Source organism: Glandiceps talaboti, chromosome 3 (genome assembly GCF_964340395.1).
Source record: "Glandiceps talaboti chromosome 3, keGlaTala1.1, whole genome shotgun sequence".
In the NCBI taxonomy this organism is placed as follows: Eukaryota; Metazoa; Hemichordata; class Enteropneusta; family Spengelidae; genus Glandiceps; species Glandiceps talaboti.
The window spans coordinates 10,386,015-10,411,339 of NC_135551.1; the positions used below are offsets into that span (position 1 = coordinate 10,386,015).

The window sequence follows — 25,325 nt, forward strand, 5'->3', positions numbered from 1 at the left end:
AAATGTAAAAAAAAAATTGTAGGTATTTGCATTTTCAGTGTACAAACGTTCTTCCCTTCTTATACCTCCATGATTAGAGTGCGACGTCTGTGATTTGTAGCATCAAAATACCTAACCCTATATCTTGAAATACAAGATCTCTTTCATCACTTATTACGAGTGAAGTTAAAACGTTTTAACTATTGGTTAAAGTTTGCATTTTATAGACACATGTACAAAGGTATTGAACTAAGAGACGAGACGACCTACACTAATAATACATCTGGCAATGTGCCCCTCCATTATCGAAATGTTGTCACCCCCATTTCAAAATCGAATCGACTGATTACATAATAGGTGACATGGACAGATGAATAAAGTGTAAACTCGGTCACGAAACCTGCACATGCACTGTTGTACTCGGCGTACATACTTCGTTTACTCGTTGTTGAAGACATCATTTATTGCTGACCATGGCGAACAACAGCAGCGAAACCCAGGTTGACGTGGTGGCACTGGCAAATTCCGTTGCCGTGTTACAAAGTAACAATGACCACTTTTTCCTTCTTGTGATGGGTTGTTTAGTTTTCTGTAAGTATCAAATAGTTTTTTGAGTCTATAAACTTTGTACCTTTGGTGTCATTGTCTTTACTTTCTCTATGACACTGCAATCACAGCTCAAAACTTGGTGTGTATGTTTTAGATTAACACTATCAACAATAATTTGAAAAGTTATTTCTGCGGATGAATCAACTGGGAAATATGTAAAAGATATGACCTGGGAAGCCGACTGCACAGGTATTACACTAATAGACACAGGCGGTGGGAGTGGGGGGTTAATATAGATTCTCAAAATTAATGTTGGCATGTGGTTATAAATAACGCATAAATGATTTTCAAGATGCATCGAAACGTTGGAGACATTTCCCCAAATCTAGCACACTGTCATCATGGTACATCTATATGTATTCGGAGTTGGCATTCGTTTGCAAGATACCATATAGCTCAGACCACTAACACAGTGATCCGAGATACTAGTAACCATAGACCATACTTTCGAGTAGCAAATAAGATGTAAATGAACACGGAAGTATTTGTCACTTTGGATGTGATGTACATGGGCGGGAAAATATCCAAAAATGCGGAATATAATGTAGCATGCCTGAAATAAATTAGACCTGGAAGTGAAAGCAATGCATCGGAATTCTGGTGATGGTATCACGACTGTATGGGTGGGGTTACATTTTGTTTTCTATGACTATGGAGGTAATTTTCTTAACCCAATGCTATGACTACTCTATCACACAATAGGGGTTCCATTGTCTTGAACTCACAAACTATGCATGCATAACAATGTCGGTATAAATCATTGAACTTATAAATCATTGTAGGATCTAGACACGTACCAAATGAGTCAACACTTTCAAGCGTTGTTACTATGGTAATCCATGGTAGTATACTTTCATGGGTGATCCAAGTGATAAAGGGATGTCACTCCTCCTTACATCACTCCCAACTACGAGTTAGAGAGTACGTCAGTCATTACACCGTCTTTAGACATTGGAAGTGCCTTCCACGTGTGCGAAGAATGTCCTCTAATCGGATTTCACGGTTCAAGACCCACTTTCACTAAAACCCAGACCACATTCTTTTAGTGGTCTCAGCATTAAACGATAGGATCTATTATTGGACTAGATAGTCTAGATTTGACTCTAGACTGTTATATACTGTGATTCAATATGAAATTTATAAAAGCGATTCTTCCTTGAACGTGTTATCTATATTTATTGATACAAATTGAGACTTTAACACTCTGTTAGAGGGTTGACAGAAAATTTGGTAACCAAAGTAGTTGGATGTATCATGGATTTAGATCCATGGATGAATGTAGTAGGTGTCCGTTCTGTCGAAGTGAGGTTAATGTATCTACGAGAGTTTGTAAGAACTCATCAAATATTGGTATACATGCATTATACTAGTAAATTACTACTGATATATACCCACTGACATATATTGACAAACAATTCGTTAAACATACCATACTGTATGTACATTTTGTATAAATTTGAATCATATGTTTATCATTTCAGTTATGCAATGTGGATTTGCTTTCCTCGAAGCTGGGTCAGTACGAAGTAAGAACACGACAAATATTCTGATCAAGAATCTTCTCGATGTCAGTAAGTACAGCAACGGTTACGTCATTATTACGTCATGCATAATTAATATATATTGGATTATTCATGAATGCACATAAGAGTGACTAATACGTTCATGGATTCTGAATTTTGAAGTACCATACCTTCTGAGAAAACAAGATGGCGGAGGAGGGTTCCGACATTTCCGCCAGGATATAACGCACATATACATGTAATAAAAAAGTACTCTAAGGTTGTTTGTTACACCTTCACCTATATGTATGAATGTACTGTAGATATGTATGTATGTATGTATGTATGTATGTATGTGTGTATGTATATGTGTGTGTGTGTATGTATGTATGTATGTATGTATGTATGTATGTATGTATGTGTGTATATATGTGAGTGTGTCCCGGGGAGTGTATGTATGTGTGTATATGTGTGTGTATGTGTGTGTGTATATATATATATGTGTGTATGTATGTACACGTTTGTGTCGCATTTGTGCCGGGAATGGTGTGCGTTTAAGTCCCATGGCGTTATTTTCTGTCAATCTAAAGTATTGGGTCAAAAAAGACTTCATTCACACGGTTAGACTCGTTGGCGTGTCGTCGCGTCAATTGTTCCTGTCCATACAATAGGTAATTGATGTACACACGTAATTCTTCAGATTATGGCCAAGTTACCTACAAGGCATAACACTACAAAACTCACTTCAAAGAACAACGAAAGTCAAAAGATTCAATGGAATGAAATTATTCCAGTTTGGGGTCTGTTTAATTAGAGCCCCTGTACTGCTTCAATACAGTGTAAATTGCATTAGACGTGAACAAATAATTCATCTTCAATGCCTCAACTTATAATTACTGTAGTTTACTTCTTTTCAAGGTGATTGGTTGACAACAGGTCACGTGTTTTCTGGTTGCAACAAAACATAATAGTAAATCCTGTAAAGAAACTTTGCACACCGTTAGATTTCTAAACGAGGTTTCGGTGCCAAGGTTGTGTTTTATTAATAAATAAATTTGTCCTACTGGTAGCATTTTATTGTCCAGTTGTTCTAGTAGATGGATAGAAATAATTTTAATTATAACATGTAGATGAGTTATAGTGTCACTGTAACAGTTATCTCTTCCATATCTGTTGACAGTACGCTTCGTTTTATTATAACTTTATTGCAGGATACACTCCCATATACTATAAAAAAACCCACAACATTTACATAGTACACAAGACAAACGTTAAAAAAGCACTCTAAAAATAGACAGAAAAGATATTTTAAATCATTATACGCCTGTAATATTTTTATTAACAAATTTAAGTGGTCCACCTGTCATTTCTTTATTAATTCGCTCACCTGTTACCGAGTCATATCATTACCCCGGAAAAAAGACTCGCATAAAATGACACAACTATGAGTTGCCCATACACTCTAGCTGCATGCTTGACCCTCGAGTAATTAGCCCACAGGTCGCAACCAATTCAAGGTACGGTGCTGTCAAGGGCTCGCACAAACCATCGTTATCCTTCACTTTTGGTTCGGCAACCTTTCGAGTACAGATCCCGTTGTATTGTACACCTGTTCCGGGGTCCAATTTACCTATTACAGCTCCCAACACGAGGAAAAACGTACTCCCTCCATTGTTCACACGATGTTGTTTACAGCTATTCTTTTTAATTAATATCAAAAATAATCTTGCCCGTGACAGGACTGATATGGAAATTGTATGCCACAGGTATGCCAAAATAGGCCTGTCAGAGGTCTGGCTGGTCAGGCCTTCCCGTGACATGCCTGATGGGACTGGTCTGCTACAGGCCTGATGAGGCAGGCCTGTCACCGGACATGCAACAATCTTGTTTCCAACCAGATAAATTTTAACTGTGTAAAATGTACCAAGTCTCACTAGCTTTAATTTAGCATCTACTCTACAAGTGACTCTAAAGTAGTTGTGGATATAATTATTGATATTTCGAACCTTTTTATGTGACTCATTTCCTCAGGTATAGGTGCCATTGCATATTATGCTGTCGGATATGCCTTCAGTTTTGGATCCGGAAACTTCTTTATTGGTTACGAGTATTTCTTCATGATTGATATGCCAACATCGCTTTACTCGCATTGGTTCTTTCAATTCGTGTTCGCTGCTACAGCTACCACGATAGTGTCTGGTGCCATGGCGGAGAGAACGGAGTTTGTCGCCTATTTCATCTACAGTTGCATAATCACGGGTAAGAACAAAGATTTTGTCATGCTAATTCCGATTAAAAGCCATCGCTTATCAACCAGAGGAAACGAGCAACAATTGTTGTTGTTGTTGTTGTTGTTGATGATGATGATCAAAACATCACCAATTGCATTATTCCGCCTTGATAATAGTATATAGTAATTGTGTGGGTGGGCAAAAGATCTGTCTATATAATCATGATACCTGTAATGTCTATAGTTATACCGACTATACGAGTTGAATGTAGTACATGCATTTGACTGATTATTGAATGCTGTCTCTGTATAGGTTTTATCTATCCCGTTGTGACGCATTGGGCTTGGTCTGGTGAGGGATGGTTGACGGACGGTCCTCCTGATGAAACACTCCAGTACTCGGTAAGACGACATCGTACAATTATATATATATAATATATGACTTTTATCCGATTCTTGGCCATTTGCAAGATTTAGTTCTATCTGTCTGCCTATCCGCTTGTCTTCCTATCTCTTCACCTCCTTACATCCCCATTCGCATTCCCATCTCCTATATGGACAGTGTCTTCTAGCCCACATGATTACATGTCTACACAATACTAGTATGTGATGATAGTGTATACGTAGTTAATTCGACAAGACGCGTAACGTTCATATGACAAATACAGTACAGTACAGTGCAGTACAGCCACCACACCCCTACGATCATATATATTCCCTATATAATCCCTGTATTCAATGATTAACATATTTGCTTCTTTCTCTTTTCTCTGTCGTAATATGTGTGTGCTTGTTACGTTTCTCCACAGGACTTTGCAGGCAGTGGAGTTGTCCACGTCGTTGGGGGCGCTGCAGGCTTTGTTGGTGCAGCTATTATTGGTCCACGTATTGGTCGCTTTGTAAACGGAAAACCCGTGGAGATCCCTGGACATACAGTACCCGTATGTAAACTGTTAAGAATATTGTTGGAAACACTTAAGAGAGAACCGTAAATTTCTTCCTCCAATTAGTTCATAATCTCGGAAAACTGGACCGATAATTGCAAATCGTGATATGAATGGTCATGCTGGGAACTTACCACGCTTGATCACTTTAATTTGAACTTGACGTTGTCCGTGACGACCCCACCGTTTGGTTTACTGCTATGAAATCCCAAACCATTGTGAACATTTTAATTTTGTTGTTGTTATTTAGTATCTGGCGGTCCAAAGCGTCTAATTTTTATCCAAAACAAAATATAAATATGATTGTGTATCTGCTCGTACAACATGATTTGTTGACGTCACAGCTGGCTGTTACACTGTGAATCGTAGTATCATTATCGATACGGAATGACAAAACTATTAATTGCCAATAAACATGTCCCGTCTTCGTATGTTAGTACATCCGTCTTAGGCAAATTATAGTTACTAGCAACCCTCACCTTTACGGGTTACACTAAACTACAGAACCATGCAGTAATTTGACATCTGTTGTGTGGAGATTGTCCAGTTTGCATTAGTCTTTTCATAGCTGAGTACAATCTCACCAAAACTGATCAAGTTATATAACATTCTCGATACCCTGTGTTCTTCAATCTAACTGAACATTTGCTTACGTACCTGTATTTTTTTCCTTTCAATAACTTTCAGTTGTCAGCTCTTGGTGGATTTATTCTCATGTTTGGATTCTTCGCCTTCAACGGAGGATCACAAGCACAGATTTCACAACCAGGAGACGGCGTCATTGTTGCCCTGGCAATTGTCAACACAACATTGTCTGGTTGCATAGCAGCAATCGTCGCGCTGATTTTGAAGAGAAGTCCACTGAATAGAGGATATCCAGCTTGGAGTTTACTTGCGACTATAAACGGCGCCCTCACTGGCATGGTATGTACATGTAGCTCCGAGAGTTAATCAATCTTTGCACTTTCGGAAAAAGTTGTTTGAGCACCCTATATAGCAATTACACTTGAATATATACATTTGCTTCTCAACTGTTTTGTACTTTTGGCTCACGTGCCCTCCCTTTAGTTGTTATGTATTTCTGTAACCCTCCTCCAGGGATAAACGGATTCTGTTACTGTAATAAAGAAAAGACTTGATATTTGACTATTTACTTTTCACAAGAGACAGCAGCCGTGTCTATAAAATAAGTTATAGAAATGTTCGTGTCTCTGTCTAATCAAAGATCACCTAACTAACGACGTCTTTGTTTTTTTTTCCATTTTCTTTCTCCATAGGTAGCTATCTGTGCTGGTTGTAACGTAATGGAACCATGGGGTGCAGCGATAACTGGTTTAATTGCAGGTTTTACCTACTTTTGCTGGAGTAAACTTGTCTTATATATTGGAGTTGACGATCCTTTGGATGCCGTCGCTGGTAAGTTGCTATTCCCACTCACGACTTTGGGTGTACTATCATACAATGTACCAATTCTGACATTTTGGACAATTTGTAGACACTAACTTGCGATAGTCTTATGTATCCTTAGGCGCGCGCGCGCACACACACACACACGCGCGCGCGCATAGTTTCATTTTTCTTTGCTCAATCACTTTGGAGAGCATATATATATATATATATATATATATATATATATATATATATATATATATATATATATGTATGTATGTATGTATGTATGTATGTATGTATGTATGTATGTATGTATGTATGTATGTATGTATGTATGTATGTATGTATGTATGTATGTATGTATGTATATGTATATCTACAAAAACAAATACATTAAGCGAGAAGATTACGTATACATCCTAACTGTTCCCCAAAAGTCTGTAAAGTAACAGAACGACCACAAGTGCAGTGTAGTATAGTTAGACTGTAGACTGTACGATACGTGACGTCATCTCATTCAGCCCTACCAGACTGCCCATGCTCGATCATGAAGTTGTAGCTGATAGTGAGTCCCAACGTCACGTGATCTTACCGACTACCCTTGCAGACTGCAGTATGAGCTGGGAAAATAATAGTAATTCTATATATTGTAATTTATTCATTTACATTTATTGTATTATACTATTATACTATATTATATTATATTGCATTTACTTGGTTTTTTTTTATTTATTGTTATGTATTACATTTACTTTGTATTATATTCGTTGTCTTTGTCGATCTGACGTCATTAATAAATGTAGCTTATCGAGTCCGTCGATGAGAACTTGTTGCAGAGACTTCAAATATGATTTGTTTTGTATTTGTTCTGGTTACAGTTCATCTTGGTGGAGGACTATGGGGAGTGTGTGCAGTGACGCTCTTTGCCAAGGATACTGGTGTCGTGTACAAATTCAATGAACAGTCGTGGAAGGTGAGAACTTCAAAAATTTATCTCCGAATATTCATACTGATTTTTAAAGGGAAGTCAGTAGTACCTATATGGCGACTGTACTGGCGATAGCTAAACCAATAATCCTGATACACGTTATACAGTCACATACATTAACTTTGAATTAAAGGGGCACAAGCCGAGTTTATACATATTTGGACATATAGCTTTTGCTACATTACTCAAAAGGAACTCGCAGTATTTAACTTATTGAAGCACACTTAACCAGCACTCGCAATTGACTGAACTCAAACCTGGTATCGAAATATAACCCATTGATGATCCAATGACATAATTTATCACACGTATTACAAAATGTTCAGGAAATTCGTATAGTGATCCAAGATAAAGTCTTGAACTCTGAGAGGCATGTCATTTCTCACAGCCTGTTAGTGACATAGCTATTAACTCTCTCTCTCTCCCTCTCCCCCCCTCTCCCCCCCTCTCTCCCCCTCTCTCTCTCTCTCTCTCTCTCTCTCTCTCTCTCTCTCTCTCTCTCTCTCTCTCTCTCTCTCTCTCTCTCTCTCTCTCATATATTAACAGTTGAATAAAATGTGTAACGGATGGGGAAAACTGTCATCATGCAGACCCTAGGCCTGTTTTTGGGGAATGTTGTCGAAACCAGTAAAAGGAGGACTGCCATAATGATGTTACATACTCATGATAAAATCAAGTCCTTACTTCTAGTCTTTGATTGTTATCTGCAGTAGTTTAGTCGTGATACATTATTACGTTTGTGTCGGACTCAATCATGGTTGTTTTGATATTGAATTTTTGTATTTATTTTCTTGTGTTTGTAGCAATTTGGTTGGAATGCTGTCGGTGGTTTTGCTATCATGACCTGGACTATGATTGTCTCAGCAATAATGTTTGGTATCTTGCATCTCTGTAGATGTCTACGTGTCAGTAAAGAAATTGAAATTAAAGGTAAGATTGTATTCTGCTCTACATCAGTCAACTGTGTTGTGTGTTGGTTATCTGAGATTTGACATGGCCAGTAGATATGTGTAATGTATACAGAAATCTTGTTTTTCTTCTTCCAATGCCAATCCCCCCTCCTCTCTCCCCGAAGTTCTGACCGGTTTTAGTTAGTCATGTATGGATTCAAATTCTTCTCTTTTAAGTCTGTGCTAAATATAACTATTTATTTATTAGTAAACAGAATAAGCGTTTATTCCAACTCCTTCTTTCCATTGAAACATGGACGAAGCATGATATGTGGGAAGTTTTAGGAGAGTGCTTGTAGTTGTCTAAAATAGTACTTAAAGACCAAGAATTCAATCCCAGGTTTTCGCAACCAAGCTATTATAAGGATTACATAGGATAATTTCTCAGCTCAGAACCAACTTTTTCTATAGCTCTGTCAAACAACTGTGTTTAGTTAGCCAAAATTATATTCAAATTGGAACCAGACCTTTAAATACCTCTTTGTAAAAAGTTATGATTATAAGAAAATAAATTATTACAGTAACCATATGGATGGCAATTGGATACTTATTCTTGAAATGTATTATAAAATTTAACTCTACTGTGTTTTCCTACTTGAAAAAATACAACGTCTACCAAGTTCTTGTTCATTACTATAAATTGTAACAAATAAAATGTAAAAAAAGTTTGTTATTGTATGTACAATAACAAACTGTTTAGACACTTTTCTAACAATTTTGCAATTTAATTTTAAATTCTAATTTTAAATTTAGATTTTTTTTTTTACTTTTTAATTTTGTTTCACTTCTTTTCAAGTAGGAAAGCATAGTAGAGATGTTGTATAAATAGAAAATACAAAATAAATATCAATTTGGCATCCCGACATAAAAACCACTTTGAACTAATAAAAAGGGAAACGTTCCACTATTGTGTTTTTGAAAACTTATATAAAATTAAATTTTTGTGTCTTGTAGGATTGGACGTTGCCAAACACAAGGAACCTGCCTATCCATCAATTAGTTATGGTGATGGCTGGGGACTTGATGCACCTCTCGTTAATGGCAATGGTAGTGTTAATACCAGAGATGTTAATCTTGAAATGACAGATGTTGACAATGCCCCTAAAGGTTAGTATTGATTTAGTAAACAATTGAAATTTTATTTGTATTTCGTGTGAAGAATACTTGTCAAGTTCAAGGCGCAAGGTGGCTTGGTTTGTGTCTGTACATTCTCAAATCGTCACAAACATGGCGGATCAGATCATGTTCATTGAAGCGTTTCGTTTTCTTAGGAAAGTTATTCACTCACCACCAAACCAATTAACTTAAACCATAGACCCTCCACCAACGTTGCCGCGCTTAAACACAGAGCAATATATTTGTAAGGTACGTCGTAACAGGGCGCCCTCACACATCGGTCAACCCCTTGGCCAATGTGGGCGGAGCGATACGACGCATCTCGCAGTCTAGGAACAAGAGGACATTCACTAAATCTTGTGTGAAAATTGTCTGTCACGCTAGATTTATTAGGAAATGTTTCTTTTAATAACGCATCAAACTCTCACTGGAACAGTACACCTTACCAGAGTACGTCATCTAAGCCCGAACTATCTAGAACTTCAAAGATTAGACTGAAGCAGTACATCCACGCTCGATTTCTCTTCCCTGTTTTGCGATGGCCAGATTGCTACCATGGGAACCACGTTAACCTGATATGTGTGATGAAAAATATATTTTTGATCCAAACCACCACCCCCACCCAAAACTAAAAGCATTGTGTAATGTGTGTGTACACGTAGTTAACACATTTTCAATTCTGTTCAAATAATCTAGATAATGCTGCCAACGGCAAGACCGACGAACCCATTGGAGTCGACAATCCCACATACCTAGAATCGCCACAACCATTGTAAACTGAAAGACACAATTCATCGGTTTATTTACAAGAGAACACTATTCGTCACATTTTTTTAAATGCATGTACTTGAATTATAATACTCGTTACTTTAATTGTTCGTTAGTAGCAACGACAGTGAAGCGTGATGAGAGAACGCCAAACTCAAATGTACTTGTGTCCTACATCGATCAATTGACATTGAGTTCCATTATGTGTACACAGCGATAAACTGTTCGTAGGATAGACCCAGTACGATGTATATAGGGTTTCTTAAATTATGAGAATTTCACAAGTCAATATTATAAATGTCCATGTCAGGTATTAGGTTCATAATCATATTTCTGTGCACTCTCTATGTCCTTGCAAAGTGCAGTGCAGTTCAATACGGTGCAGTGCAGTACAGTACAGTACAGTACAGTACAGTACAGTACAGTACAGTACAGTACAGTACAGTACAGTACGGTACGATACAGTGCAGTGCAATGCAGTACGGTACGGTACGTACAGTGCAGTATAGTACAGTACAGTACAGTGCAGGACAGTAACAATACAATACAATGCAATGCATCTTTATTATCCAAAAATGGACAATTCTTTGTTCGACAGTACAGAATAAAACAATATTTAAAACAAGGTCACTTTACACATTAAAATGCGTACAATGAATACAGTTCAAAGATCAAGAGAGAAAGTAAAAACAAAGGTAGATCCAATCAAAAGATATGAATGAAAAAATAAGTTACTAATCATTCCTTGAACTGTATTCATTGTCTGTGATATACACAGACTGTCTATTGAGAATTGGTATTGAAAATGAAATATTATCGCAAAAAAGGCCTATATAAAAGCCATGTTAGGATTTATTAAAAGTACAATTTTGCTGTATGATATTTATATCAAACTCTTAAACTTTGCCAATGAACGTTACCATGTATTTTTACCAGTAATGTATATTTGTTAAATTTTAAACAATTAAATAAACGTTAATTAAGCTAAATGTGTCGCCTGTAATTTATATGACATGTATCTATCGAGAGCGAGGCTGGTGAAAGTCTATGATGTCTGGAAGGTACATTATAGTATTGACATTACAGAAAGATGAATGTGTTGATTAAGCAAATTCCTTCTTAACTTTCGACGATGTCAGTCATTTCGTACAATGGTAGTTACTCGCTGATCAAGTTCAAGATCATCATAGAACCCAGTCCGATGTCATCATTTTGAATGATAGCAGATTGATCGTATATACCGCCACCTAGTGGTTAGCTATAACTATAGACTTTGTCAATCTGATGGAGGTCGTTGCTAAAAATGTTGAACTACTTGTGAGTTATAACTTGTGTAAATCATCAAGTATTCTGTGTTAACTAAAATGGTCGACATTTTCCCCACTTCTGTCACGTTTGTTTGGTATTTAAGTGTCGCGCTATACTTAAGCTTATTTGTGAGAAATTGCGACCCAGATAGTATAAATAGGGCCCAGGGGTACTACTCTACCATGTTCATCGGCTTTGTTTAATCAAATGAATTACATACAATGGTTGTAATTCACAAACTACTACCATTTTCATTCAAATTTATGATATGATGTGTAATTTGGAAATTTTTGGTGATGTCTGTTTGTTCGTTTGTTTGTTTTAGTTAGTTAGTTTGTTTGTTTGCTTGCTTGTTTGTTTGTTTGTTTGGGGTATTACTGGAGTGGTTTTGTTCCTCATCCCATTGAAGTATCACGCCTGTAATACGTCCATACTCATCCTATCTACCGCTGGCCAGTCACTATACCGGTCCATAACAGCGCCACCTGGCGACAGTTTGGTAATCACTCTAGGTTCTAGCAGTTTATACGTCCCTGGTTGGTTCTGGGATCCATAGAAAGAGAGAGTGGGCAGGTGTTTTCTGTACACAAAGAATAATCCGTATTTAGCTACCATCGCTGCTTTTTTTACTCTGACGACGTTAACCTCTCGATGGCCATTTATTGACGGTAACGTTGCTATCCATTTTAGGTGCGTCTGCGGATTGAAAACGTTGACACCACAGTTTAACAATAATGATGGCAGCCACGTTCAAAAGTTGAACGCGAACTGATGTCGTAGAATGGAAAGCTTCGATTCAGATCCTCCCCGTGTGATACGTATAAAGGAACGTTTTAAACGAGAACTTGGTTTGTTTGAACACCACGCGAAGACAGAAAGATGTTTCTACGACAAAATACTATGGGACAAACAGAGAACAGACATCCAACGAATCCTGCTACACCAGAAAAGACTACATGACGCAAGTATTGGGTTTACGGTAACGGAATACCATGGTAACCAAATGACACCGGCTTTCCAGAAATGGGACTCAGACGTGGCTGTGTATCGGACGTGGGGCAAATCAGGCTGTAGAAATAAAGTGGAAACGCCACCAAAGCCCACCAATGGAAAATTACTAACTACAGTTGACTTAATGAAACGAAAATACAACGCAATGTCTTCATCGACGCCCTCTCTACCATCGATTGCAAGTACAAACGAAGCAAACGTCGCCGATGTCGCTCCAAATATAGGTTTCGATCGTTACGGAGTAAATCGCAAGTTTAGTACGATTTCAACGATGATGCCACCGCGACTAGTGAAGTCGGAACCACTAATAAACACATCGATTGGATACCGTCACCCTGTGTACATAAAAGACGTGTTCGACTCTCAGGTAAGTACAATACTGTCTACATTGCAAGTACAGTGTATGTACATTGTACCAGCATTTTAACAGAACAGAAAACAATGGGGGGGGGGGGGGATTGGAAAATATTTCACCTTTTTCCATTTATCAAAATTGTTTTGTCTTTTGTTATTAAAAAGACAGGTTCGTTCAATTATAGACTTTTCAGTACCAATTTTCGAAGTGTAGAACTTATTGAAGTGGGGGGGGGGGCGGGGATGGGGGTTGTTATGGCGCAAAAAGACATTCGTATAGCCAGACGACGCCACTTCCGAAATACTTCATAAAATATTGAAGAATTAAATCAAGCACACCGAAATACTTGATATATCCGGAACACCTGCCTAATTGAGTCACGTGATGAGAAACGATGAACAAAAGAAGCCAGCCTAGAGACATAACATCTGCTATTTAATTACTCACCTACATTTTATGATGAATCAACATTACTAGTAAAACAACATGGTACGAATAAGGCTGACATATCAAACACACACACACACACACACACACACACACACACACCCACACCCACACCCATTAAGGGGGTACAAACTGAATTTATATGTTTTGGGACCCAAGTTATGCTGTATGTTTAAAATATACTTGGGGTGTACATATTCTACACTGAGGTATACTTAAACTTCGACTTACTGAACTTAAACCAATGTATACGATTTACAAACTATCCCGTGACGTAATTTATTACACGTATAAAAATGTTGAGGAAATCCCTATTTATGCGTGCCAATCAACTCTTTTGCAACGTAACAATCCCTGGAGGCAATTGTAATGTCACCCACCCACCCACCCACTCACTCACTCACACTCGCTCGCTCGCTCGCTCGCTCGTTCGCTCGCTCGCTCACTCACTCACTCACTCACTCACTCACTCACTCACTCACAAAATGAAAAGCATGCACACATGGGCTCCCCCGGGGGTGGGGGGCAAGACACACAAAATAATGTCGCATTACTTTGACTCGGAGTGACCTCACACCAGAACAATCGACATTAAACCTATTGTACTTTCTTCAACTTATTTACTTAAGAAAATCTTTAAACAGTGTATATTTTCCAAATCAGAGAAAAAATATAAAAGTAACAAGTCTACACAAGTTTAGATTATATGCCCGTTTCATCTTTATAGAGTATAGTCAAAGGAAGTCTGTTTTCTAGTGAAACTCGATAGTGTTCAATATTTGTACACGGTGTTCTAGGTTTTCCGCCTTACCTAGTCACAATGGCCACAGAGTGTTTAACCAAGTTCTGCTTTTGACTTCTTTGGATTGTAATTCACGTCAACGAGCCTGAGTGACAATACAATACAGATGTCTAAACGTGATTATAGACGTTTTCCGTTGATAAGTTTCCTTTGCAAAAATGAACAGTTTTGTATTGGCGTCTTGTGTCTAATTCTAGTTGCTATAGTAACAACGCCTGAAACAGACACATTTAATACGGCGGGTGTTTGACTTTTTCAAGTTTTAATACTTTCATATCACTTTTAACAATGTGTACTATTAATAGGTCAATATGATAACTAAATATTGGCGTATGTAGTTTAAGCAATATCCATATGTTTATACACAGACAACAAAATTACCCTTTTCGACGGGAAGATATATTGCAATTTGCATAGTAAGCATGCCATTAACCTTGAACTTGAATCTTTATATTTATTTTCGGAATGTAGGTAGTACTTTGTAGCATACGTCTTCATACATTTACTGCTAGGCTCTATCTACCTCTCATAAAAATGGCGTCTCAATATTTGGCTTTAACCTCTCACTCACTATATATACACTGCTATAGTCAATATGTTAACACCTAGAAAATTTAGCCGAGTAACATGGGTAAGTTTGAGGTGTCAGTATTAAAGTGGCCATATGGATGAGTATTGGGGCATTTATTTTGGATTTTTAATTTACGAAACAATTTTATCATGGCTTCCTACTTCCTTGTGTTGTGTTGTGTTGTGCTAACGAGTAATAAATGCGTAAATGCTTTGTTTTTGTTGTACGTACAATAACAAACTTTTTACACATTTTTAAAAAGTTTTTTTTGCAATGTGCTGAGTTACAAACACAGACTTTGTCTATGTTGTTTCACATTGATTTTCAAGTAGGAAGTTGCTATATAAAATTGCTATATAAATTAAAAATCCAAAATAAATACCCCAATCCTCATGGTCATCTGTTTAAAACCATAATTTTGACATCAAATTTTTTGTGGCGATTTTTTTCTGCTAGTCGAGCAACCTACAGTATAACGGAAATGAACCAAAAAAATGCAGAAAACATAATTTTTTTTATATTGCATACCACAGATACGTCAAGTAAAATGGAAATTGGTGTGAAGACTTTTTTGCAGGTGTTACATAGCTTCCAATATCCATCCAATATCCAACATCAATAAAATTGATATGATAATTTACATTAACATTTTTATTTTTATCTTATTTTACTCCAGGAATCTGAGTACGACCACATCAACCAGGGGAAAAGAAGCAAACGAAAACATTCAATGTCCGATGTTGTCCCAATTAGAGTAACCATAACAACGAAGAGTGTCAAAAAGTCATCCGCTGCACGTCTAGACGCCACCAGAAAAAGCGTATGACAATTCGATCTTCCGGATCCATTTCATGAGTCGACATAGTAGAAGGGTAGCGGTATTGAAATAATTTGTATCTCTCATAAAAGTATAGGAAATGTATACACATCACGTGATTACGGAGACTTGCACCGTAGTGTAATTAAATGATCACTATGTACTGATTTGATTGAATCGCCACCATGTTGTCCTGGTAACTAATAAGACAAAGGTGTGCTGAATTTACCGAGTTGGCCGTAAATGGCGCTCTCCATCAGGAACGAACAGTTACACATGCAGTCAACTAAATTCACGTTGGAACAGTCAAACAAGTCATGTATGTATGGCTGTGATTTAGCATATATACGGTCATACCAAAAACTGCTATCAAACTATTCCAAAAACTCACCCTGATACTTAACTTGTGATACAAAACTCTTTAACGTCCACAAGCAAATATAATACTAGAGGGAAACTCAGACGACATTTGGTTCAATTGGTTGTTGATTTGACGATGGAAACATGACGATGGTGTGAATGGTCATGTCATACAGAGTTGTTCATTTTAAATCAGTCAATGTTTGAACCTTTGTCACAGGAAATGTTATTTCTATTTTTTTCATTTTATAGAGCACGCTTTTTTTTGTCTTACTCTTAATATATGTTTATTTAGTGTAGAGGACAAATCCACACAACCCATCAAACCGATTCAATTTAAATTTAATAAAGGCAAAGTTACATGGCATCATTGGTGTTTACAGTATTAAATGTGACTGATTTCTCACGTCCCTACTAGCCTAGGGGTCATCAAGCACATGTCACATATTTTCATTCATTCATTCATTCATTCATTCATTCATTCATTCATTCATTCATTCATTCATTCATTCATTCATTCATTCATTCATTCATTCATTCATTCATTCATTCATCGATCCATCCACCCACCCATCCATCCATCCATTGCCAATTCAAAGAGTATGAGTATACATGTACATAACAATGTTAGCTAAATCGATATAGCAAGTTACAGAAAACAAATCTGGCAATTTTGGAGTCCAAAAATTGCTTTTCGCTTGTCGAGTTTGGCTCCATGGTACAATGTAAAATGGGGGCTATAAATGACAGAGCTCAGCTCCCAGACCACTATATAGCTATAGTAAAAAGTGCTTTGAAGTTTTGATAGCTTAATGTACTACTAACATTAGGACAAATTGAGTGTAAACGTTGCAAGCTATGCAAGGCTAAAAACTGCACTAGCAGTAACTGGAACGTTAGCGTTTTCTGAAATTGTTCTTCTTACCAAATATTGACTTTAATACTAATAATGTTATACACACCTTGAACAGTATTGAATTGTTACAATGCAGAAATATCAATTTATTTAGAATTTTGGAAAGTGTTACGATCCAGAAATATCATATTTAGAATTTGACATATTTTACAAAAATTAGCGTATAGTTTATCTTCAAGTTTGTGCTACAAACATGAGCTAACAACAGCGTAATCTACTAATAAGTTGATTTATCTACTAATCCTGTATTAATTACATTTATCTCTAGCAGCTAACAAAAACTGCTTTGATTAAACAACATAGATTAGTATTTGTAAACAAGATCACTTGTTGATTATCAAATTCAGATTAATACCTAATTTTCCAATGGCGTGATCAATACTTGTCTTGTATAACACGTGGAAAATTTACATATTGCATGATTTTGAATCGCAATCTTTAAATATTCGGGTGGAAAGTTCACCATGTCTTCTAGAAAAATGAATCTAGGTGAGAGATCGTTTATGTATGACAAATTATATTTAGAATAATGACATCACTATAATTTCAAGGTGACAACAAGAACTTATCTGTTAGGGACATGGAGAAATAAAGACACTTTAATTATTGATTTGCAACGCAACAGTTGCTGTGCGGTCTCTCTCTCTCTCTCTCTCTCTCTCTCTCTCTCTCTCTCTCTCTCTCTCTCTCTCTCTCTCTCTCTCTCTCTCTCTCTCTCTCTCTCTCTCTCTTTCTCTCTCTCTGCGCGCCTGAGTGTAAAAGCGTACGTGAGTGACCATACCCGTGTGGCTAATTCCTAACTTAGACAAGCTCGTTAGATCCTGGTACACTAAAAAGACTGTTAACTATACGAACAATCACATTTGACCATGGGTAAATCTTAGGCAGAGGATGTGTAAAGGTGGCGAATATTAGACGAGGTTCCACCTTTGACTTAATTATCCCCGGTGATCTCTCACCTGGGGGCTGTACACAGTCAAAAGTGGTACTGCGTCTCATACTACCCCTAGAGAGAGATGGTGCATGGTGGTTAGGTGGGTCATAGGTAGGTAAAAGGTGGGTAAATTTGAATTTTCGCATAGTGCGATCGCGATCGAGAATTGTTTACGTTCTGCCGATCTACCAATAATTAAGACCATAACTTGGACACTGAATGAAACGTTACATTAGGCAATCTCAGAACGTAACAGAATAACCTGTGTGTATGTGATCTTGTAGCTGTACATAAAATACGATACGATAAATCTAGTCTAATTGATTTTTAGGTCCACGCCAAAAATCAATGTTCTCATGCGTTCACGATGTCAAACTTCTGTTGTACTATTTGTGAGTAAAATCGACCTCTAATATTGACATCTACAATGTCTGATTATATATATATACTTTTATCACGAAACAGTTCTGTAGGGTCTATAGCATATAATTTGGTTCAAATTTTCAAAACCTATATATATATATATATATATATATATATATATATATATATATATATATATATATATATATATATATATATATATATATATATATATTGTAACAATTTCCTGTGAATATGCTGTTGGTAGTCTGATCGCCAATAAAATGACACCACTGTAACAGGTATAATTACAACTAGTTCAGCTTGAACTTTTTAAAATTCAGTGTTGGCTTGCTAAGTAGGCAATAGTAAATGATACCGTCGTCACCCCCAACTAACTACAAAGTCTTGAAGTTCAGTTTTTGTGTTAATTGTCCTGGGTCAGCTGCAAAGACGACAACATTCAAATACGTCAAGCCATGGTTGAGACAATAAATACAATTGATGTGCATGTTAAGTATGTCCGTCTTTCAATACGTGGCCTAAATTTCCAAGCTCAACAATGATTCACATACTCTTTATAAACAATTGATTTATGAGACTAGACCACGGTCTACATTGGATATGTGAACTGCATATAGTACAAGGCAAGGTAATAGTAAACACACTCCTGACCACATGCTAGAGGTATCCGTTTCTCGCTTTCCTTTTCCATCATACGAATACCGTAGGTGAGTTTTTATTTTTTGTATTTTTGTATAATCACCCCTCTCACATAGCTTAGACAAAGAGGAACCAACTGTTGCGACTAGTGTAGGCAATTTCAAAAAAAATGTTTCAGTCATTGACATCAGAATAGTTCTAACAATATTCACTGTCCCCTCTAACTATTTCGAAAATTATAATAACTATCATTTCATACACCTTAAAGGCCAATGTTTCAATCCGGGTTCTCCTATATTAGTTAAAGTGTTGTTTTATATTTCATCGATGGAGCCATAAGAATTCCATAGGGTTATTCGACAGCCCACACTGCTCTCGCTACATTGGCCTAATCCCCTTAGTAAGATATATTCTCCTTCATTCGAATGAGGGGGTGGGGCCGTTCGAAATGGCAAACTCATTATCTTCGCAAGTTCGAATGTATGTTCGTCCCGTTGAGTATTTCTATTATGGGTGAGTATTATATACTAGGGGTTGGATGTGGTGGTATGGGGGGGGGGGACTAGCTGTTGCAATTGGGTCATTACCAAGAAAGACGGGTCAACGAACGAGGCTAGGCCAGTGTGGGCTGTTGGAAAGTCTAAGGAGATACGTTGATCTGTGCATGCGCGCGCATTCCTTTTCAACTAAAAGTATCACGCGATATCTTTGGCTAGATGTTGCTCTTAAAAGGGCCATATAGATGGAAAATGGATATTTACTTTAGATTCTTAATGAATCAAATAACTTTATTACTGTGTCTTTCTACGTAAATAAACACTGTGATATAACAAGGTTCATGGGTAAAAACAATCTACTGTAATTGTAAAACTTTTATCATAAATAATGGATGTCTGTCCAAAATCGTGCAACTCACTTGAGGTATCAGACAGGGCTGTCCACTCTCTGCCTTATTATTTCTGTTGGTTGTGGAGGTTCTTGGGGTTAAAATAAGAACGTACCTAAAAAGAAATTCAAGGTATTAATATCAAAGTAGGTAATCTTTTTGAAAGAGAAATCAGATTCTGTCAGGTAGCGGATGATACTAAATATTTGTTTCAAATGAGGAATCAATTGTTAACGCTCTCTATGTTATCAACAAATTTAGCGAATTTGCTTCTTGACCTGCTTTGAACAATAGGAAGACGGAGGGTCTTTGGGTTGGGAAGTGGAAAAAGAGGAGAAAAAAGATTGGTAATATAAGTTGGCCAGATAAACCAATAAAGTCACTTGGTGTATACTTCACATGTGACACAGAGTCCATTTTAAGGCTAAATTTTGATGCCAAGTTGAATTCAATTGAAAACATTCTGAATCATTGGTCAACGAGAAATTTGACTTTGTATGGTAGGGTGGTAGTTTTGAAATCCTTAGCTGCTTCAAAATTTACCTACCCTTTTAATTTATGTGTCGCTCCTAATGACTTGCTTGTCTATTTGGACAGGTTATTTGCCAACTTTATTTGGGGTTCAACAACTGACCCTGTCAAACGAACTACCATAATTGGCGAGTATTGGGACTTGAAGGTGGAATTAATTAATGCTCTTGATGCTAAAGGGTTGAAAGTGACTTATTATGCGTTGGGAGTGAATAGTAAACAAATTGCATACACACAAGTAAATACGGATAACCAAACTATTTTGTAACATATCAATTTTGTATAATAATTAAGAAACGACAGATCAGTTCACACAAAGACTGAATGTGAGTATTTACAAAATTTAATCACTGCCTGTAAGTATAATGACAACATATTTTTTTTTACATTTTCTTAGGCCTAATAAAAAAATTGTGTGGTTCCGATTACGCTCAATTTTAGAATAGGTGCGGTAGGTAAGTTTTTGTTTGTTTGTTTGTTTTTTATATTTGTTTTTCATATGTGAGAGTCTGCTTCAGGTAGTTATGTTTTCCGTTGTTTTCCATATGGTTTCTGTATGTGTTATTGGTCTCTTCTCTTTAAGATGTACATTTATTACAGATTGGTAGAACAGTTTTATATTGTCTTTAAGTTGGTTTAAGAATTTTACAACCACTGTTTCTTGCGAGACTTCACACAATTTGTACGATATTTTTTTCTGGAATATGTTAAAAAAAGTTTAGAGTCAGCAGTGTAAACCTAGGTGGGGTCGATTAACCAGAATCAAACAATTTTTAATTTCTCTAATTACAGAAATGCCAAGTGTTCATAAAGATCATCAAGTTAGAGGACCTGACGGAGGATGGGGCTGGATGGTTGTCTTGGGAGCCACTATAGTACACAGCATCTTTGGTGGTCTTACACAGAGTTTGAGTCCATTCTTTATTGGCGTACGAAGATATTTTCAATCAAGTGCTGAAGATGCATCGTGGATTTTATCACTGCTTGCATTTTCCTGTTGCATCATGCGTAAGTGGTAACAACATTTATTGCGGTAACCTTAACATTATTTGGGAAAATTGCAATGGGTGTACAAGTTTGTCTAGTCCTTGGCCTTGTGATGAGATTATTAAAGGGACAGAAACTGAATTCATATAAGTTTGTTGTGGGTAATATTTGTTGCATGTATAGTCAAGACATCATTAGCGAAGGATATAATCTAAGTGTACCTAAAAAAAACGTTGTTCATTGTTTTCATTTTCACGTCAGAGATTATTGGGAGTATGGTCACTAAGCGAATAGGTCATCGAGTAACTATCGTTATATCTGGTATCCTGTCTAGTATTGGATTCTTTATCAGTTACTTTGCTACAAGTCTATCTTACCTGTATGGAAGTATTGGTATTCTATCAGGTATGTTGAATTGCATCATTGTATTGAGCACCATCTTTCGACCACAAGGGGGCGGAGAGAGAGAGAGAGGGGGGGGGGAGAGGGAGGGAGAGAGAGAGGGGGGGAGGGGGGATTTGACGGCTAAATTTGAATCCATTTGTGCGAATGGGTCAATATTGCACGAAAAAAGCTAAATATAAGTACACGTTCAGAACAATTTATTGAGTTACAACACGAATTGTTAAATTGTTTTGCGTGCGTTTATCAATCATGTGATCTATCAGTACCCTTCAATATTATATTCCATGAACTACTAGTATTTAGATAATTGACTGTCTGTCTGTCTGTCTGTCTGTCTGTCTGTCTGTCTGTCTCTGTCTCTCTCTCTCTCTCTCTCTCTCTCTCTCTCTCTCTAGGTATTGGTATTGCGATAGGAGTTCCGCCAGCCTATTCAATGAGTGCGTTATATTTTCCCAAGAAGTATCCATTAGTTAATGCTCTAGTGTTTGTTGGTGCTGGGATAACTGCTTTTGTCATGCCACCAGTATTGCAATTATTCATTGATGAATATGGTTGGAGAGGCTCTGTTCTTATACTATCAGCAATTACAGCTAATATCTGCTTTGCTGGTACTTTGATGAGACCCCTGAACTCACCCTCACACACGTCAACAGAAGAAAAAGACGACAAAAGCGAAGTAGAGAGCAACGGGGAAGAGAAACCCCGGGAGAGGCAACTCCAGGAGAGACACAACATCCCGAGAAATTCGACTTCATGATATGCTATAGTTCTGTACTCACTAATTTACAATTCAACCTGCTTGTAATATCTTTCGTCTTTGCACTAACGGGTATGTTAGGGGCACTGATGCATTTGCAACCGAACATTGTTTCGAAAAATATAGCTTCCCCGCAAGATGCTGCATGGATATTATCAATTTATGGGGCAACAAGCTTATTTAGTCGACTTGCTGTTGGGCTCATAATCCAACTAAAATTTGTTTCTGCGACTGTAACTCACATCGTAAGTTTACTTGTCGCGGGCATTGCCTTCTTAATACCTGCATTCTATCACAGCTACATTGGGTTTGTTTTATTAAGTATTATATTTGGCATTTGCTCTGGCACGTATGCTACCTTAGGGTTAGTTTGCACGAGGGAGTATATTGGAATAACCAATATGATTTATGCTGTACCGGTACTGTTTGCTGGAGTTGGAACTGGAAGCTTTATTGGACCACCATTAGCAGGTTGGTGATAATTCGATATAGTTTCAGTGTACAAGGAGGGAAGAGGAGAGAGAGAGAGAGAGAGAGAGAGAGAGAGAGAGAGAGAGAGAGAGAGAGAGAGAGAGAGAGAGAGAGAGAGAGAGAGAGAGAGAGAGAGAGAGAGAGAGAGAGAGAGAGAGAGATTATCAAAGTCTGCGTGTATTGAAGTTACCATTTGCATGTGGGGGGAGGGGGAACGACAGAGATATTCGCAGACTGGACGTGATATACATGTAGTGATTACTTGACTTTACCGAGTACTCTCCACCTATCTCTCTTTACACTAGGCTGGATTTATGACGTCACTGGTAACTATGACTACTCCTTTTACGTTATTGGCTGCTCACATATTCTAGGTGGGATCGTTTGTATCCCCGGGCAATATATGGCATGGCGTCGACAGAAGGCGGCAAAACAAACACCACCACAAGAACTTCCAGCTTATAGTGACGTCATTTCAAGTGAAGACGTGAAGAAAGAAGACAGATCCGTACAGATTTCTGGTGATGAGTTCAAAGGTCAAACTTTGTCTGATGTAGGCTGGATTCTTGACTCACCTTACGTCAACAACTAAAGAACCACACATAACATTTCAACATAACTTTTGATAAAAAGTATTCAATATATTAGGATAAGCCATTTTATTTCGCGGGGGGGGATTTGGACCAAATAACACTTTTTTTAAAGGGCAACTAGACAGCAAATACTTTACTTGCCTATTAGGGGTACAGCAATTTTTTCTTGAAATACATGCTTTAAATCTGTCTATTCATATCACTTCGGATATGAAACTACTGACAACCCTAATCCAATGGCAGCTGCCATTCACATTTTTTAAAATTTCTTTGATGGTTGTGCATACGTACATATGTACACTCACATACATACATACATACATACATACATACATACATACATACATACATACATACATACATACATACATACACACATGCATACATACATACATACATACATACATACATACCGGTACATACATACATACATACATACATACATACATACATACATACATACAACACTCAACTTGTTATTTTTAAAATTGAATTTCCTCATAACATGAGACTACATGATGGATGTAGCTTATTTCAAAAGGAGCGAATAAAATTTGAAAGTAGGTGGTAAAAGTTGACAAGAAGTGTGTGTGTGTGTGTGTGTGTGTGTGTGTGTGTGTGTGTGTGTGTGTGTGTGTGTGTGTGTGTGTGAAGGGGTGGGGTACCCACTCCAGCCTCTGGAGTTTTTTGAAATTAAAGGGCTAAAAAGAAAGCTTTCTGGTGCTTTTTGAACATGTCGAGGTAGGAGGAATATTCGTAAAATTTGAATCAAAGGACGAGACAGCAGTGTGTGCTGCGTACGGAAGGGAGATTTCCTCCTCCTGCTCCTGGAAAGTTTTGTAATTCAAGAACTAAAAAAGTGCTCTCTGGTGTTATTTTATCATGTAAGTAATTTATTATCATTAAATATTACAGACTTTTGTCACGTGTTGCCAGTGGCGTCACATGATTCTAGTGATGATTCACGTGACCAAATCAGACCATCAGACTGGTGAGCAGTTTCAGCTGTCACAAAATATCAATATTGTGTGTAGTGTTTCAAAAAATTTAAATGTCTTTGTTAATCATTTTTGCCGCAAATTTTTTTTTTCAATTCAATTCAATTCAATTCAATTCAATTCAATTCAATTCAATTCAATTCAATTCAGTTCAATTCAATAACTTTATTATACCTATATGAATGCGGAAATTTGTTTTCGGCTCAAAACACAATTTACAAACAATTTAAACAAGTACAATATATACATATACATATACATATACATATACATATACATATACATACAAGGACTTTACAGTGAGATTAAATTGACACAGCTGTTGGAGATATGACCCGTTGAGAGAAGAAATATTTCTTAATATCCAGTCTGACTAGATTTAGCAAGTTTTAGTGAGTGTCCTCTTGTCCTGTTGGTTTGGTGAAGCTTAAATAATAGTTCCTGGTCACTTTTATCAAATCCATTGATTAAACGAAACCCTTGAATCAAGTCGCCTCTCCGCCTTCGTTCTTCCAAAGTGGTTACATTAAGTGTACTCAGTCTATCTGCATAACTGAAATTTCCCAATTCTGGTATCAGCTTTATAGCTCGCCTTTGTATTTTTTCGAGGCTGTCAATGTCTTATTTATAATTTCGTGGGTTCCAAAGCTGGACGGCATATTTGGTGTGTGG

General features: G+C 37.1%; 1 protein-coding gene across 1 annotated transcript; it reads left to right on the top strand.

The window, feature by feature from the left end:
* The first annotated feature begins 452 nt into the window (after positions 1-452).
* On the top strand, positions 453-10,486 carry LOC144433020 (putative ammonium transporter 1). The gene is made up of 11 exons (XM_078121333.1): positions 453-570; positions 2,070-2,159; positions 4,122-4,349; positions 4,634-4,722; positions 5,130-5,261; positions 5,952-6,188; positions 6,542-6,680; positions 7,535-7,629; positions 8,448-8,574; positions 9,549-9,701; positions 10,407-10,486. The coding sequence occupies exons 1-11, from the start codon at positions 453-455 to the stop codon at positions 10,484-10,486; spliced, it is 1,488 nt and encodes a 495-aa protein (XP_077977459.1).
* Positions 10,487-25,325: the final 14,839 nt, after the last annotated feature.

What these genes read in the sequence shown, in the direction of transcription:
- LOC144433020 (XM_078121333.1), top strand. Translation starts at nt 453, where the DNA reads ATGGCGAACAACAGCAGCGAAACCCAGGTTGACGTGGTGGCACTGGCA. An exon ending in CTACAGTTGCATAATCACGG is followed by an intron (nt 4,350 to 4,633) that starts GTAAGAACAAAG and finishes GTCTCTGTATAG; the next exon opens with GTTTTATCTATCCCGTTGTG. An exon ending in ACGGCGCCCTCACTGGCATG is followed by an intron (nt 6,189 to 6,541) that starts GTATGTACATGT and finishes CTTTCTCCATAG; the next exon opens with GTAGCTATCTGTGCTGGTTG.